This window comes from Sus scrofa, chromosome 6 (assembly GCF_054392235.1).
Source record: "Sus scrofa isolate SSC_HxYL_T2T_F1_AM1 chromosome 6, Sscrofa_HxYL_maternal_Yorkshire_Landrace_v2.0, whole genome shotgun sequence".
NCBI classification, from domain to species: Eukaryota; Metazoa; Chordata; class Mammalia; order Artiodactyla; family Suidae; genus Sus; species Sus scrofa.
The window spans coordinates 150112497-150126505 of NC_139388.1; the positions used below are offsets into that span (position 1 = coordinate 150112497).

The window sequence follows — 14009 nt, forward strand, 5'->3', positions numbered from 1 at the left end:
GGTTGATAAATAACTGTTCTGAGATGAAAAACATTAGAGACAGACAGAGAATAGGTAGGCTAAATCAAATTAAAAAGTGATCTTTATTTTTACACTTTCACCCATATATATGATATAGAAATATCAAGGCCCTACTAGTTGTAACAAATAGTCAATGCCTCAGACTTGTTCAAATATTTCTTCTGTATTTTTCTAGACCATCATAAGAAATATTCCATATATCAGAAAATCATAAACTGGGAGAATAAAACACCAACTAACTAGAATATCACCATTATTAAAACAAATAAATAAGTAAAAACACAGAGTAATCATTAGGCTCTTTTACTCCAGGTAATCAAAAGCTTATTTTCAATGAGTATAACTGTCGGAACTAATTGTTCCCCTCAACCCAATTCCACCACCATTTAAGTATCATTATCACCTACTAAGTAATGTAGACATTAAATCAGAAATTTTCACTGCAATAGGGATGAAGACAGAAAGGAGTTAGGAGCCCTATGACAGGGTAGAGAAGGCAGGGAGACAGTTCCAAGGGCTCACAATCTCTCTTTCTCAGTGCAAAATTAAATCACTTAACTTTGCTGCTGGTAAAGAAAGCCCTGGAGTTAAAATTGGCAAAATTACTATGGTAGTAATAATTTAGAGGATGAACTGCTATTACTAGGCACTAGGAATTCAGAAGCCTACTAGGTTACAATCTTAATTGTGTCACAAAGTACATGATCTAGGACAAATTGCATAAAGTCTGCTCAGTTTCATTTTCCCTTAGATGAAAAGATTTAGATTTCTTCAAGTTTAGTTCAATTTCTTTGGAGATCTAAGTTCTTTACTTTTATTATGAATTGCTCAAAAGATATAACACTACTGAGGAGTATTTAGCTAAATGGATGGGATAGGTTTAATAGACTCTTCTAATTTTTTTTTTTTTTAATCTAGGACTACTGCGAAAAGATATCTCAATTTGCAAAAATATTTTAGGGGGTGCTACTTTATGAATTTCAAATAGACATAAACATATACGTTATATCTAATTATAACAGTCATTCTAAGCCACAGTGTAAGTCAAATAGAACGGGTTCAAAGTAACAACTGGTACCTGCACTTAATCACTGCAATGGATTTTGAAACCACTTGCAAATCTTTTGAAATATACAGGGACTCTATCTGAATGTCAAAGAAGAAATTTCTATGTTGCTGATTACTTTTCATAAAGATGCTGAAGTTTCAATGGCAGTGTTTTATTTCTGATTTGGGAAAATGACTAGTCTCAAGAATTCTCTAAAAGTAACTCACTTCTCTATTTCCCAACTAATCTTTCCTACTTTATCAAGCACTTTGAATATTACATCATCTGAATTAAGCTTTTTAAGACTCTCATGCATTTGGTGTTAAGTACTTTGGATAAATCCTTAACAGATCTGAAATATAAATACTAAAAAGTTTTTTTCATTACTAGTATAGAGAAATTACTTAAGGCCTAAATTCACTGCAGTGAAACAAGTTTTGTTTAGAGTGGAAATCGACACTATTAAGATGATACTATTTCCTTAAGAAACAAAATCCAAATACCCTCGAAAAATGCTAAATGAGGAGTCTTTTTAAGAGAAATGAATGAATACATGTGACAGTGAATAAATAAGATTATTCCTTTGGAAAATACTAACATACTTTAAGACTAATACAGATAGCAAATCCATTAAATTTTCTTTTCTTTACGAGACAACAATATGACCTAGGTGAAAAGATAGGTCTTGCACTATGCCGTGGCTTTTTTTTTTTTTTCCATTGAAAAGGAAGTGCCTATGTGTTTACAAATTCTGAAATGAAAGACAAATTGTTCATTCCCAAAGGTACCCATGCCACATTCCTTATAAAACCCAAAGGACTATTTCTTCCTCTTACTCTTTTTCACTGCCTTTGTAAAACTGCAACTACCCTATAATTTTTCCTTCCTTTAAGTGTGACTAGGAGAGCCTCCTTTAGAAGGTTAATAATTTTAAAAGATAATAAGCAATGACAAATATTACTAAAAATTACTAGGAAAAGGAGCACATATCATTACTTCTAAGAACATTAAATATGTTTTCAATATTACTATGGTTTCAATAACCACTAAATACATATTTCCTATTATGGACTAAGATGATGAGATCAAGTATGAAAAAATCAGTATTTTGTATTCATATTACAAGAAATTTGCATTTAAGATTTAAATATTTTCCTGGAAAAACAAGTTCAGGGTCATTCTCCCATGTAGGAAACAACAACAAAAAAGCCCAGAAGCATAATATCTACATTTTTCTCTGGAGACATGTTTCTTCAATAACCTGTTTTCCCCTCAGATTTATGAAATAAATGCATATTGTCACTTTGCACTTATTCACCAGTTAGCATCAATCCTCAGGTCTACTTAACCAAAAACGCAATAACATAGCATTTGATTTATTTTACCATATGCCTTATACTGATATCATAAAGAATGAATCTCATGAAAGCAAGTAAAAGCACTCTATAAACCAAGCATTTCTCCTTAATCTAATTTTTAAAATGACTACTCTCTAAAATCATTCTAATTACTAAAATACTAACTTAGGAAAACTACAAATTAAATTTACCTTTCACCTCTTCTAGAATCTCTGTAGGACACAAATTAAGTTTTCTCCACTCTTCCTCCAAATTCACTAGAAACAAAACCATCTACAAGCAGCTGAAGAATATAAAAGATGAAATTTTTTTGTATGTGTCTTTTTAGGGCCACACCCAAGGCACATGGAGGTTCCCAGGCTAAGGGTCAAATCGGAGCTGTAGCTCCTGCCCTATGTCACAGCTGCAGCAATGTCAGATCCCAGCCTCGTCTGCAACCTACACCACAGCTCACTGCAACGCTGGATCCTTAACCCACGGAGCAAGGCCAGGGATCGAACCCGCAACCTCATGGTTACTAGTCAGTTCATTAACCACTGAGCCACGACAAGAACGCCTAAAAGATCAATTTTTAAAAGACAGCAGGTCGCTAAAAAAAGTACTGAAAACAAAATTCGGGTTTTTGTTTTTGTTTTTTGAAATTGAACCATTCATGCCTTCCTACAAAACGTAAGCGTTCCACTCTCCAAGTGATGCAACTTTTAAGAAAACTAAAACATACACCTGAAACTAAGGAGATGATTAGCAACTCATAATACTGCTTTTCCTCTCTTACATGGATGCAACCATGTTTAATTTCTAAAATAAATAAAATGTTAAAGTGCATTCATTTGTATGTTAAGTTTTCAGTGTATTAGGGAGTTAAAATTTCTGAGTAGGGTTTTTTAAACTTAAATTTCACACTGTATTTTCATACACTAAGCTCCTTTTCCCTCAAGAGTATCTTGCTTTAAAATATAACTACAGAATTTAAAGCTCAAACCAATGCGAGCATCACCATGGAGAAAGAAACCACATCACCTATTATAGCACACTGCTGCTTCTCTAATGGGCATAAACGGAATGGGGATCCACTGAAGACTACCTGACTATATATACATATACATATATATATACATATATATATATGTATATATATATATGTATGTATGTCCAGTTACATAGAACTCTCTTTTCCCTCTTACAGATGAAGGAAAGAAACTCTTTTTTCTAAACAGCCGCACCCCTGGCACACGGAAGTTCCCAGGCCAGGGACTGAATCAGCCACTGGAGCAACACGGGATCCTTTAATCCACCACACCCGGCCGAGGATCGAACCTAAGCCTCCGCAGCGACCCAAGCTGCTGCAGCCGGCTTCTAAACCCGCTGTCCAAAATGGGAATTCCAGGAAAGAAACATTTAACAACCTCATCACTACTAAAATTCTTTTAGCCCAGTGGAATAAATGCAATCAGATTTAAGTGAAATACAAAGTACTATGTTTTCTCCAACTCATATTCCTTGAAATATAATTCCTTAGCTACACAGAGCAAAAGAAATAGAAATAAATTTTAATATCTAAATTTAGTTTTAAATCAGAAATACCAAACGTTTAGAAACAATCCTAGCAGCAACCAATCCTGCTACAGTAAAATCTCCTCCTCTTCTAATAGCAAATACCCCAGGACATAAATATAAAATCAGTATTTCCGTAAAGAAGGGGAGAAGGAGCACCTAAGAGCCACTCCAGAAAACTGTTAAGCTTTAGGTCACTCCATTCAACAGGTACAAGAAAATGCCTCCAAATTTTTTCCCCCATAATCGATGTTTCTGTATGCCACGGTTTAAAAAGGAGGTATGATGGTAGTGATAAAAATGTACTCATCACTGACTTCACTTAGTAAATGACGGAGAAAATCGGGGGTTGGAAAGTAAATATAACTACCTACTTCCTGAATGTTTTTAGGCCCCTCTGAGGCAATGAAAATGGTAATTCTAAGAAGAAAAAAATGCCTTATCAATCAAAAAAAAAAAGCCTTATCAAGCGGCTCTACTTAAAGAAGACATAAAGTCCAAATACATCATCCCCTGAACTTCAGCGAGTAAATGATACCGAAATTTTTCCGAGGGTAAATGGGAAAAATGGTTAAAAAAAAAAAAAAAAAACCTAATGTTTAAAGCTTCAAAACACAGGCAAAAAATTTAAATCTCCAATAGCATATACTAAATTCAAAATTAATCATAACAAGTTGTTTGCCCGACGATTTGAGGCCCCAAAATGTTAAAAAAAAAAAAAAAAAAAACTACCACCGAAGAAAGGGGGCTTTGGAAACTAGTTTACCAGTAAAGAGCAAACGGGGCGTGGGGGGGGGGAATTCTTCCCTATGTGGAAAAATTTTGGAAAAGAAAGCAGATACTCTTAATTTGGAAGGGAAGCAAAAAATGCCTGCAAAGTGAAGGCGATGGGGGGGGGGAGAAAAAGAGAAAAGCAACTCTTCTGACAAGTAAAGAGAGAAAAAAAGAGGTTCTACAGGGGAAGGCGGGGGGATGTTGAAGAAACCAGGAGATTCCCCCAAGCTCTACAAATGGATTGCGAAAGACCAGGTTCATTCCTCCACGCACAGCTGATCACCATCAAGAAAATGTGAGAGTTAATCAAAGACCGTTGTCCTTACGTTTCCCCCCAACACAGACGGGATGTCAGTAGCAAGCCGGCGGGGGCGACGCGGAAGGGCGCAACAGCATCTCAGTAAGGGAGGGAAGAAACTTCGTAAGAGGAAGCGGCAGCTCCTCTCCCGGCCCTAGCACCGGCCGGCGAAGTTGCGCCACCCGCGCCCCAGCCCCGCGGGCGCCCCCTCCCCCTCGCCCCTCTCCACTCGCACTGCTCCGCAGCCCTCGCCCCTTGCAACTGCCCCCGAAGTCCAACTACGCCTCCGCTTCCTCCTACCCCCGGACCCATCCCAACTAAGTTCCACGAAAAGCTCCAGCCCAGAGCGCGGCCTGTACCGGACAACAGGTGGGCAGTGGCGCCAGCAGGGCTGGGCCTCTCCTAGCCAGGCCCACTCCACTTCTCCTCGGCCCGGACCCCGGGGCGCCCGGCTCCGGGACGGGGAGGGGGAGCTCGCTCCCTTACCTCCGCCATATTTGCCGTACTGACGGGTCACATCTCCGCGGCGGCCGCAGCTGGGTCACGGCCAGAACCCGGATGTGAGACTCGGCAACGGGACTCCGGCCGCCGTCTCTGCCGCTCCCGCCGCTGCTGCCTCGGCGGGAACGCGCAGGAGCCGCCCGAGCGCGCCCACCACACCCCACTCCGCCCCCTCGCGGCGCCCGGGCTGAGCTGGAATGGAGGGAAAAGGCCGGCGCGCGCGGGAACAGGAGCGCGCGCGCGCGCGCGGCCCCGAGGCAGCCCACTCCGAGAGGAGCACGGAGGGGGCGGAGCCAAGGTGGGTGTGGGGGGGAGGTGGGCATCTCAGCGTCCGGCGCCTCCCCTGCCCTAGTGGATCCGCGACGCCAGCCCGGGAGAGGGCTCCAGAGACTAGAGGTCAAGGGAAGGAGCCAAAGGAGTCGCGTCCAGCATTCACGTCGGGGGAGAGATACGTTACGTTTTACGTGTAGGCGTTGTTTGAACTGCATTTGCTGGAAAGCGGATGTTGCTCTGATGCAACAACGGCAAGTAGTGTGCTTTCAAAGCGGTTATCCCTTGATAAATATTTTTCTTGATTGATCCCCGACAAAGTGTAAAATCTCCTATCTCAAAATCTTACGGGTCAGAGCAGAGAAAAAGGTATTGCGCTAGGTAGTCTGACATCCTCATATCTCATTTGCTTTTCCTCACACACCTTCGGCGATGCCAGTATCAACATAACCGTGTAAGGGTTGAATTCTGCACAACTAGAGAAAAAATTTAAATGTGAAATACTGAAAAGCTGCTCTTTGATGGATATAAATAATCTCCGACTCGACTGCATGGAGGGAGAACTTGCCTATTTCCAGTGCCTGCAATTTAAAAATTTATTTTAATGTATTGCCCTAGAACTGCCAGTTGGCTTTGATGCCAGTTCTGATGATTGCCAGCAAAATAACAAACACGTTTCACTTCCATTACTAAAGCAGATACTGCGTAATGCAAACGTGATTAAAACACGCACTAACACATTTTACCAAACCAGGAGTTAAAGTCTTATTTCACAAAGACCATTTTCTCCCAAATGTTCAAGGGTCTTAAGGCAATTTCGAAAATGACTACCGAATTCAACCAGTTAACTATGAAACTTACTCATTCCCTCCAAATAACGTGATGCCAGCACCACAATATATTGCATAAATGTGCACATACACAGTTTTTCTTTAAGTTGATACTTACAATGGAATATGGGGAAGGCTGTTTTAAGTTATTTATATTTCCTTAAAATTCTAGACATTAAAAAGTTGATTTCCAAAGATTCAACATTAACTTGAAATTCTTATGTCCAATAATAATTTGTGAATGAATATTTTGTGCATTTATAGGTATATGAAGTAGCTGCTAAGTGAAAGGACATTACCTGGTAATTTGACAGGAAAAGAGTCCACAGACAGTCTGTAAACCAATTAAACATAAACATCTGATGCACATTTTCTACTGAAAGAAAAGCAAGGGAAAGAAGAGAAAGGAAAACTTTAAGGTTCCCAAATCTATAAACAATTTTTACCATTAACTGTACTGTACAGTATTTTCATTTTATTTTTTAGAATACTTATATAAAAGTGTTTTTCAGGATTCCTTGGGGAATAAGTATTTTAGCATAGTTATAAAGTTTCTAAGAGTTACCCTGTTGAATTACCTTAGTCCTTTGGACTTGAAACAGAAATGACTTTTTTATAAGTCAGTTTATATTCAAACACTTCTCACTTTGAGATGCTTGATGGAAATAGCTGTGAAGGCAAAGAACAATGGATGTGCACAGACCTGAGGTGGGTAAAGCTACAAAGAATAAGAGGCCCAGAGGTAGGAACTCAGGCTTTATAAAACCATCAGGTTGAAGGAGAATTATCCATTTAAATATGAAAGCCAATAAATAAAAATTTAGCTGGTTACCTAAAGGAAAGTTAAACATATTGTCAAAATGCAAGGTACAGGAATAACTTGCTTAAGACCATTTAATCTTTGATTCTTCAGTTTAAACCTCCAACAAAGATCACCATTGTGATAAAGAGCTGGGGATCATGATCCCTTAAGCTACTGAATGAATTCTCGAATTGTCGGGAATATGGAGATCTGGGACATATTTGACTAGGTATCTACTGACAAAGGACTTTTTTAAGTCTATTAATACTGTGTATCAATTTTACTAATTTTAAGTGGTAATTTTAACAATAGTTTGGGGGAAAACTCCCTCTACATTTTTCTCCTTCCTTTTTTTTTGCAAATGTGGGTTAAGTGATTTTTTTGTTTTTTAGGTTCAGATATCATAAAGGTAAAGGGAAACACCTCCAATATTTTAAGTCTCGAGTAATATATTAACACTGAATTCAATAGTACTGAATTCTACTCCCCTTTTATTATTCTATCTTAAAAATTTTTAGGAGCCATCTTAAGGATAGCTAAGTCTTTCTCAAAACTCTTGCTTACCTCTTTAGTATCAAATATGTAAAACTTAATGATTCATGAGCTGTAGTATCTTAATGTTGGATGGGACCTTAGCGGTTTTTAGTCAATTTCTACCCTGTCTAGGTAGGAATCCCTCATTCCATTTTCCCCACTACCAGGCTTTTCTGCCTATGTTTAAACACCTCCAGTGACTCACTCTCTCATGCATTGATAAGGCTGCTCTTTTCAAAAAAAAGCTCTAATGTTTGGAACAGTCTTCTTTTTATTAAATTAGAATCTACCTCCTTCTTACTTCTTCCTGCTACCTTGAGTTCTCCAGCATTTTGGATTAATTCAACAGATGTCTTCTTTGTATTCAAATACAAACACTTAATATTTATACTTGGGTTAACAAAAACTGTAAATCCTATTGATACTAGGTGAACTGAAAATGGGACGTTATAGAGTTGACAGTATGAGAAAATTCACCATTACCGATTAGGTATTTAAAATTATTAGTTTATAGTCTTTATTATTGTGATATCCAAAATGGTAGTTCTGTTAGAATTGTGTAGTAAAACATTTACAGTTAGGCTAAAAGGTGTTGTTAATTCCAATTATATGTGAGGTTTGTGGCTAATGCCTTAAAACAAAAAAATCACTATACAAAGCCTGAATAAATGCCTCTTTAGCTCCCATTCTCCATCTAAAGGCTTCCTTATTTTCCGGCAAGCTAACATCAACTTTTACCACATTAAGCTACTCAAAACTGCTGTTATTTTGGGAAATTATTTTTAAGCAATTTACTGCATACTCCATTAAAAATTATTAAACAATTTTATAGAGGCTCCAATACACATACATACACACACACATGCACACATACACGAACCCCTCAAAGTTATTATTTTGCTATTAACAAAAGCATGTTAAGCCTCAATTTTACTTCAACCAGCACCTCAAACTAGCCAATAATTAAACCTGGCAATTTACATACATCTAAGAAATATAACCTTTAATTTGGTACCAATATTTGATTCAAAGATAAGTAATGTATACCAATACTATAAAAACACGTTATGCAATTCAGAAAGGTACCTCTCAAAATGCACCAAGAAAATACCTGTAACAATTTAGACTCTGAGACTGTTTAAATGAAACAGATTAATACAGCACATTCACAATTCTAAAATCAAATTCTGTATCTAACAATTTTCAGAGTCCACGAGTCCCTTTTGAGATTACTTTGTAAACTATTTCCTAAAATTTTTATTTAAAAGTGACAGCCTACACATGATGTGCAGGTAAAAATTTATGGATAACTATGAATTTGGTTGAGAATACCTAAATGTTGATGTCACCTATTTTTAAACTGAGATTTTAGATAAATTGAGAATTTTACCTTTACTTTAGCAAGCAGAATGTAGGTTACAAAGTAGTAATTAATGCATTACATTTGTAAGCCCCACATCTATGCAACAATCAGCATCATCTTTTTTTTAGTTTGATTTTTATTAATGCCACTCCAAATACACACACATATATATAGCCTTTTGATTCTTCAAAGAACAGTTCTGGTTTTTCTTTTCGTAATTTTTACATAAAGAATTGTATCCAGTGGTTCCACTTTATCAGATTACCACAAACTGATATTTCAATAGTTTTAATATTTTTGACATGTTATTTTTATCTCATCCAAACTCTGGAAATTATTAGCCCATCAGTCGTTCTCATACACTAGAAGAGTAATATAACATTTATATTACTTGAGGGAGTTTGGACTTTCCCTCCCTTAATCTCCAAGCGTGCCCCTGCCTACCAGCATCACATCCGTCTTGTCTGCATTGAACCTCAACCAGTTGGTTCTTAACCACGTCCGAAACTCAGCCAGGCACTGGGAGAATCGAGCCACCACACCATCTGGATCAAAGGAAAGAGAGCCTCAGTAGTAAGGAGACCAAAGACGATGATACCACAAGCTCCCCATTCACCCTGTCTCTAATTTTTTAAAACACGGTCAAGAATTGGGACAGGAATCCCACGACAATTTTAGAAAAACATTAATGAGCCTTGGGTCATGCAGTCTGTAACTGATGGTAATGAAATAAAAGCGACCTCAAAAATAGGTCGCCTTATTCCACCCATGACTGAAGAAAGGTTCACTCAACTCCGGGTGGTCTCAGCTAAGCGGCCTCAGTGGAGGGGCCAGTCTTGTAATTGCATAAGCTTTTCTGCAAAATTAAGAGTTTTAGCGTTGGAGGAAGCTTTGGGCATAAATGGGGCCCAGAGATGGATAATGACTCGCCCAAGGTCACATAGCGAAGACTAGCGATGGGCTCCAGGCCAGAGATCTTTCCACCAAAAGCTGAAAGAACAAGGCCATTCAAAGGCGGGGGAGGCATCTGTCTCCAGGGTGGGGCTGCGAGGACCTCACTCCCTTACAATAACGCCTTCTTCGAACCTCTCTTCCCTCCCTCACTCCCTCTGAAAAGGGCCGGTTCGCCCAAGGGCTGCAGTGGGATCGAATCCGTGATACAGAGGCAAAGAGGCGGAGCCACGGGCACCATCAGCTTGGCCCCACCCCGACCAGGTTCGGGATCAGACTGAAGAAAGGGGCGGAAGCCGACAGGGCGAGGCGAACTCACTCCGCAGCGGATTCCCAGCGCGCCGCGGATGCTGGGGAAGACCGGCGCTGCAGCCACCACCGCCAAAGCAAAAGACCCGGCTGGGAAGGGGTGGGCGGCGGAGAGGCGCTGCGCATGCGCCCTGGGTGGCCGGCGCCACTTCGGGAGGGGGAGCAAGAAGGGCTTGATCTCTCAGCCCCTCCCCGGAAGTTAAGGATCTTCCGGGCGATACAGTGCGGTGGGGGAGGGGAAGGAGAAAAAGGGTACCGGGGACACTTGGAGAGCCCTTCATCCCAAATAGGACTAGGAGAGGATAGATGGTTTATGGAGGCTGCACTTACAGCCGCTGCCGCTGCTGCCACCGCCACCTTCGCTGCTGCCGCCACCGCCTGAAGAAGCCCCATCCATCCGCCTGCAGCCGGGGAGACTCAGAGCCTGGGAGGGGCCTGGGGCCCGGGCCGCCCGCCTCCTTCTTCTAGTCGTCGGCCGGAGCTTCCTCTTGCTCCGCCAACCCTCTGCCCTCCCCTTCGCCTCCGCCCTCCTCCTGGGCCTCTAGCCGCCAGCCAACCGCGCGGCCGCTTGTTGAGCCAGGGCTCCACTGTCTCCATGACGCCCGGCAAACATTCCCGTGCCTCAGCTGGAGCCGCTAACGCCGAGGGTTGGGATACTGGGTCTCCAGAAGCAGCCAAGGAAGGGGGTGGTCGACCACTCCCATCCGGTCGCCGCCATGCCCATCTCTCCGGTAAACAGCCGCAAGCAGCAGAATCTCGGGGTGTAAGTTCCGGCGCTGAAACTTTAGTCCATCCCGCCTGATCCCGGAGAGAGCCCTTTCAGAGCCTGTATTTTACTGCATCTGTGTTCAATCAGCAGTCTTGGAAGCTCCTAGGCGGCAGTGTTTCCTTCCTTGACCTAATACATCCTTTTCTAAACCTCTACTGCTGTGCTTGCTCTCTTAGAAAAGAACCTAGTTTGTTTAGAACTACCTTTCGTCCTAGTACTCCTGTTTTTTTGTTTTGTTTTCGGTCTGCAGTCTCAAGCCTATTGCCTTCAAATTGTGCCGAGATGTTCAGTCCTCTCAACTTCTATGACTCATCAGACTGTACATTGCTATGCGCTGTAGTCGAGGTTTTTTCCTGCCTCCTCCTCATACCATCCTCCCTTAAAACTCATTCCAGCTCACAACGTTCTGTTGTTCTGCAGCAGTGGATGAGAGGCTGGAGAAAAGCAGACAGCTCTGGCGATTTGTCTCACTTTTAAACTTATATGGTCCCTTAGTCCAGCAGCCCCACTAAAGTTTCCTAATTCCTCGTCCCTTCCATGCTTCCAGACCACTTTTGTTCTCTCTTTTCAAGCCTTCTGTGACTCTGCTCTCCAGTCTCTTCCAGCTGTCTTTCTTTAGCAGAACTTGTTGAATGAACTTGGAAGAGAACCTTGCGTTCTCTCTTGAATATGGTACTCAGGTCTTTGTCCATCCTACCACTTCTCTCTCTCACACACACACAAATAGCTTTTGTGAAGGTAAGCAATAGCTCTCCAGCTATCCAACTGGACATTTCTCAGTTTCTTTTCTAACACATTCATTAGCAGTTTTCATCTAGTTTATCACTTCTTGAGTTTCGAATCACATAATTGGGTTTCTGGAACACCACCCCTCCTTAATTGTCCCCTTGGTTTATGTCTACCTCTTTTCAAAATACTCTGCTGGTACCTCATCTCGTCCATACCTAAATGTGGGAGTGTTGCTGGGATCAGTGTTTAAACCTCTTTTCCGCACTATTGTTTTTTGCCTTTCAGAATTACCTGTATACTGATGCTTTACAAGTTTATCTGTAGGCTTTTCCACGAAAACAGACAAACATCTGCACTTAGGAGTTAATAGGCATCTCAAAATTCGTATCTAAACCTGAACTTATTCCCCCTCTAACAGTCACCCTCAACATGTAAATCACTGTGGCTTTTCTGGAAAGCATCCAGTTTTTCCCATTTCATTCAGAGTGAAAGCCCACATCCTTGCAGGGCCCTACAGGACCTCACCTTGGACTCTTCACCTTGGCTGACTAAATACACTCAGATGGTTCCACAATGGTACAGGCACATTTCCCTACCTCAAGATGTGCATTTGCTGTTCTTTAGAATATTATACCCCCTTGTAATCTCATGACTCATTTCCTTCAGGTGTCACCTCATCAAAGAGTCCTTCCTAAGTACCTTACATGAAATAATAATACTCCTCCCAGCACAGGTTCCTCAACTCGCTTTATTCTTCTCCATAAAACTTATTCGTGTTTGGCATATTATATATTTGTTAATCTGTCTTCATCCAAGCAATGATGTATTCCGTGAAGGCAGAGATTTTTTTCCACCATTATTGCCTAGAATTGAAGAAGACACTCAATAAATTCTTGCTGACAGCAAATGAATGAATATGTACTTCAGTAACATTAGCTACTGCTCATCTTGTCTGGTTTTTGTTTTTACTTGTAGGTATGGAAATCTCAAAGTAAAATTTTATTTCATGTAAATTTTTTAAATGTCATAGAACCCTCATAGTACCTGAGAGAGTGTTAGAAAAATTCTTTGGGGGATTTCTTAAATAATAACACATTAATGAGAAGTTATCTGTTAAGGAAAGAGTGGGGTGGGAGATAGGAAGTGGTATAACCAGTTTTTGAGCTAACCATATTATCTAATTAAAATTTCATAGATACTATCATTTACAACCATTGGTTTGACCTAATATGTTATTGCTCATCTTCCTCAGTTTGGGACTTAATCCTGATCTTAGGATCTCATGAAACATGTATTTATCAATTTTCTACTTTCTCCAGTTTTTCCTATATTGGATCTTTTCCATTGTTTTAACAATACAGATCTTCCTCAACTTAGAATGAGGTTATGGCCCAATACCATCATAAGTTGAAAATATCATTAAGTAGAAAGTGCATTTAATACACCTAGCCTACCTTAAACATGCTCAGAACACTTCCATTAGCCTACAGTTGGGCAAAACCATTTAACACAGGCTTTTTTTTTTTTTTTTTTTTTTTGGCCGCACCAGCAATGTGAAGAAGTTCCTATGACAGGGACTGGCCTCGTACCACAGCAATGACAGTGCTGAATCCTTAACCTGCTGAGCCACAAGGGAACTCTGCTCAAAGCCTGTTTTATAATAAAGTGTTAAATACCTCATGTAATTTATTAAATACTGTACTGAAAGTAAAAATAATGATTGTATGGGTACAGAATTGCTGTAAGTGTATCAGTTGTTTACTCTTGATTGTATGGCTTACTGAGAGCTGTGGCTTGCTACCAACATCACGAGAGAGTATCATTAGCCTGGGAAAAGATAAAAATTTGAAGTATGGTTTCTACTGAAGGTGTATCACATTCCCACCATGTAAATTCAC

General features: G+C 40.3%; 2 protein-coding genes across 38 annotated transcripts in view; one reads left to right on the plus strand and one right to left on the minus strand.

Moving 5' to 3' along the window:
• MIER1 (MIER1 transcriptional regulator) overlaps positions 1–11126 on the minus strand; it is a 70430-nt gene extending 59304 nt beyond the window's left edge. For 5 of the 37 annotated variants that reach the window (XR_014808039.1, XR_014808032.1, XR_014808033.1 and 2 more), the window contains exons 1-3: positions 10944–11079; positions 9798–9898; positions 6954–7030 (exon numbers count right to left, since the gene is read on the minus strand). Coding sequence is in view for 17 of the 37 variants with exons in the window: in XM_021096510.2 (XP_020952169.1) it covers positions 6954–7024 (71 nt within the window). In the remaining 20 variants the exon portion in view is untranslated. The other 32 variants (XR_014808040.1, XR_014808030.1, XR_014808031.1 and 29 more) reach the window with 15 other exon arrangements.
• Positions 10847–14009, plus strand: part of DNAI4 (dynein axonemal intermediate chain 4) — a 75675-nt gene continuing 72512 nt past the window's right edge. The window contains exon 1 of the mRNA XM_021096495.2: positions 10847–11376. Coding sequence (XP_020952154.2) covers positions 11330–11376 — 47 coding nt within the window. The 5' untranslated portion in view covers positions 10847–11329. The remainder of the gene's footprint in view (positions 11377–14009) is intronic.